The 1,198-nt window shown below is 36.9% G+C and overlaps 1 protein-coding gene across 2 annotated transcripts in view; it reads right to left on the bottom strand.

The window, feature by feature from the left end:
* Positions 1-465: 465 nt before the first annotated feature.
* clpp (caseinolytic mitochondrial matrix peptidase proteolytic subunit) overlaps positions 466-1,198 on the bottom strand; it is an 18,356-nt gene continuing 17,623 nt past the window's right edge. For both annotated transcript variants that reach the window (XM_077619079.1, XM_077619078.1), the window contains exon 7: positions 466-1,198. This exon is cut by the window's right edge and continues 158 nt beyond it. In XM_077619079.1, the coding sequence (XP_077475205.1) occupies positions 1,148-1,198 (51 nt within the window). In that variant the 3' untranslated portion in view covers positions 466-1,147.

Here is a 1,198-nt window from a genome sequence, read left to right as displayed (position 1 = left end):
GCGGTTCAGAAAATGAATGAAAATCAGTGGCAAAACCGTGAACACTACAACTAGGCCTTCACCTCAGCCAAGATCTAAACCACCCGAATTCAACCTTGTTTGACCAGTGGTGATGAGGATAATGATAATTTATTTAAAATAAATCAGCCACCTCGTGGTGTAGAGATTCACTCGCCTGAATTTGGTGCAGGCTCGATTCCCGCTGGTGGAGGTATGATTGTGAGTGAGTATGGTCGTTTGTCTCTCTTTGTGCCCTACGGCTGACTGGCGACTAGTCTGGTGTAGTCTGCCTTTTGCCCAAAGTCAGCTTGGTTAGGCTGCAGCAACCACCGCAACCCTTTCGAGGATGCGTGGTATGGAAGATGAATGAACGAATGCACTTTTTTTCTCAATATATTGATAATTTTGTTATGAAAATATGGATTGTTTTAAAACCATGATGTTATGAAAAATTATGGGTCACGATGTCGTTTTGTGCCAAACGTGGTTTGGCAATGAGTTTATTTTCTTCATTGAAAAGAATATGAATGTTTTCATCATGATTCATGTCACCAGGAAAATAGCCAACAATGAGCAAAATCAATGGCGAACTGTGATTCACTATAAGTGGGGGTTTAGACCAGCCATCACCATAGAAAAAAACTAAAGAAAAAAACATTGTCATAGTAACAACCAGAATACTTTTCAGAATTTCAACATCAATAGTATGCTATTTTTACTTATGCTTTTGTATTTCCCATGAGTTGTGGTCACGATTAATGCTTCCCTCCACCCAAAAACTCTCTGTCACAGTTGTGTGTACCATTAATAGATAAAGTACACATATTTCAGACCCTGTTTTGTACTTACACAACACTGAACAGTTAAGGCGGCTGGTGATTCATTAATATAAATAAATATAAAACTTTTAATATGCATTTATAAATACTAGTAGCCATTTTTGGTTAACCAGGTAGTAATTTATCTTACTCAAATTGACTATTGCGGACGGTTAAAAAACAACAACAAAAAAACAACAACAAAAAACAGTGATAACTATGCCAAATAATGCAAATTGTGTGATATTATGCAAGCAAGGTCTTACACAAAGACAAAAAAGAGCAGTTTGATTTTTTATTTGCAACACACTGCTATGGTCACTAATAGTTCAATTTATTGTGATGTGTGGTTTAGCGTCACTTTCAGGTGCTGAAGATTC

The sequence above is a fragment of the Stigmatopora argus genome, chromosome 14, assembly GCF_051989625.1.
Source record: "Stigmatopora argus isolate UIUO_Sarg chromosome 14, RoL_Sarg_1.0, whole genome shotgun sequence".
Taxonomy (NCBI): Eukaryota; Metazoa; Chordata; class Actinopteri; order Syngnathiformes; family Syngnathidae; genus Stigmatopora; species Stigmatopora argus.
Note: the sequence above shows the minus strand (reverse complement) of the source record. Positions and strands in the feature narration are given on the sequence as shown.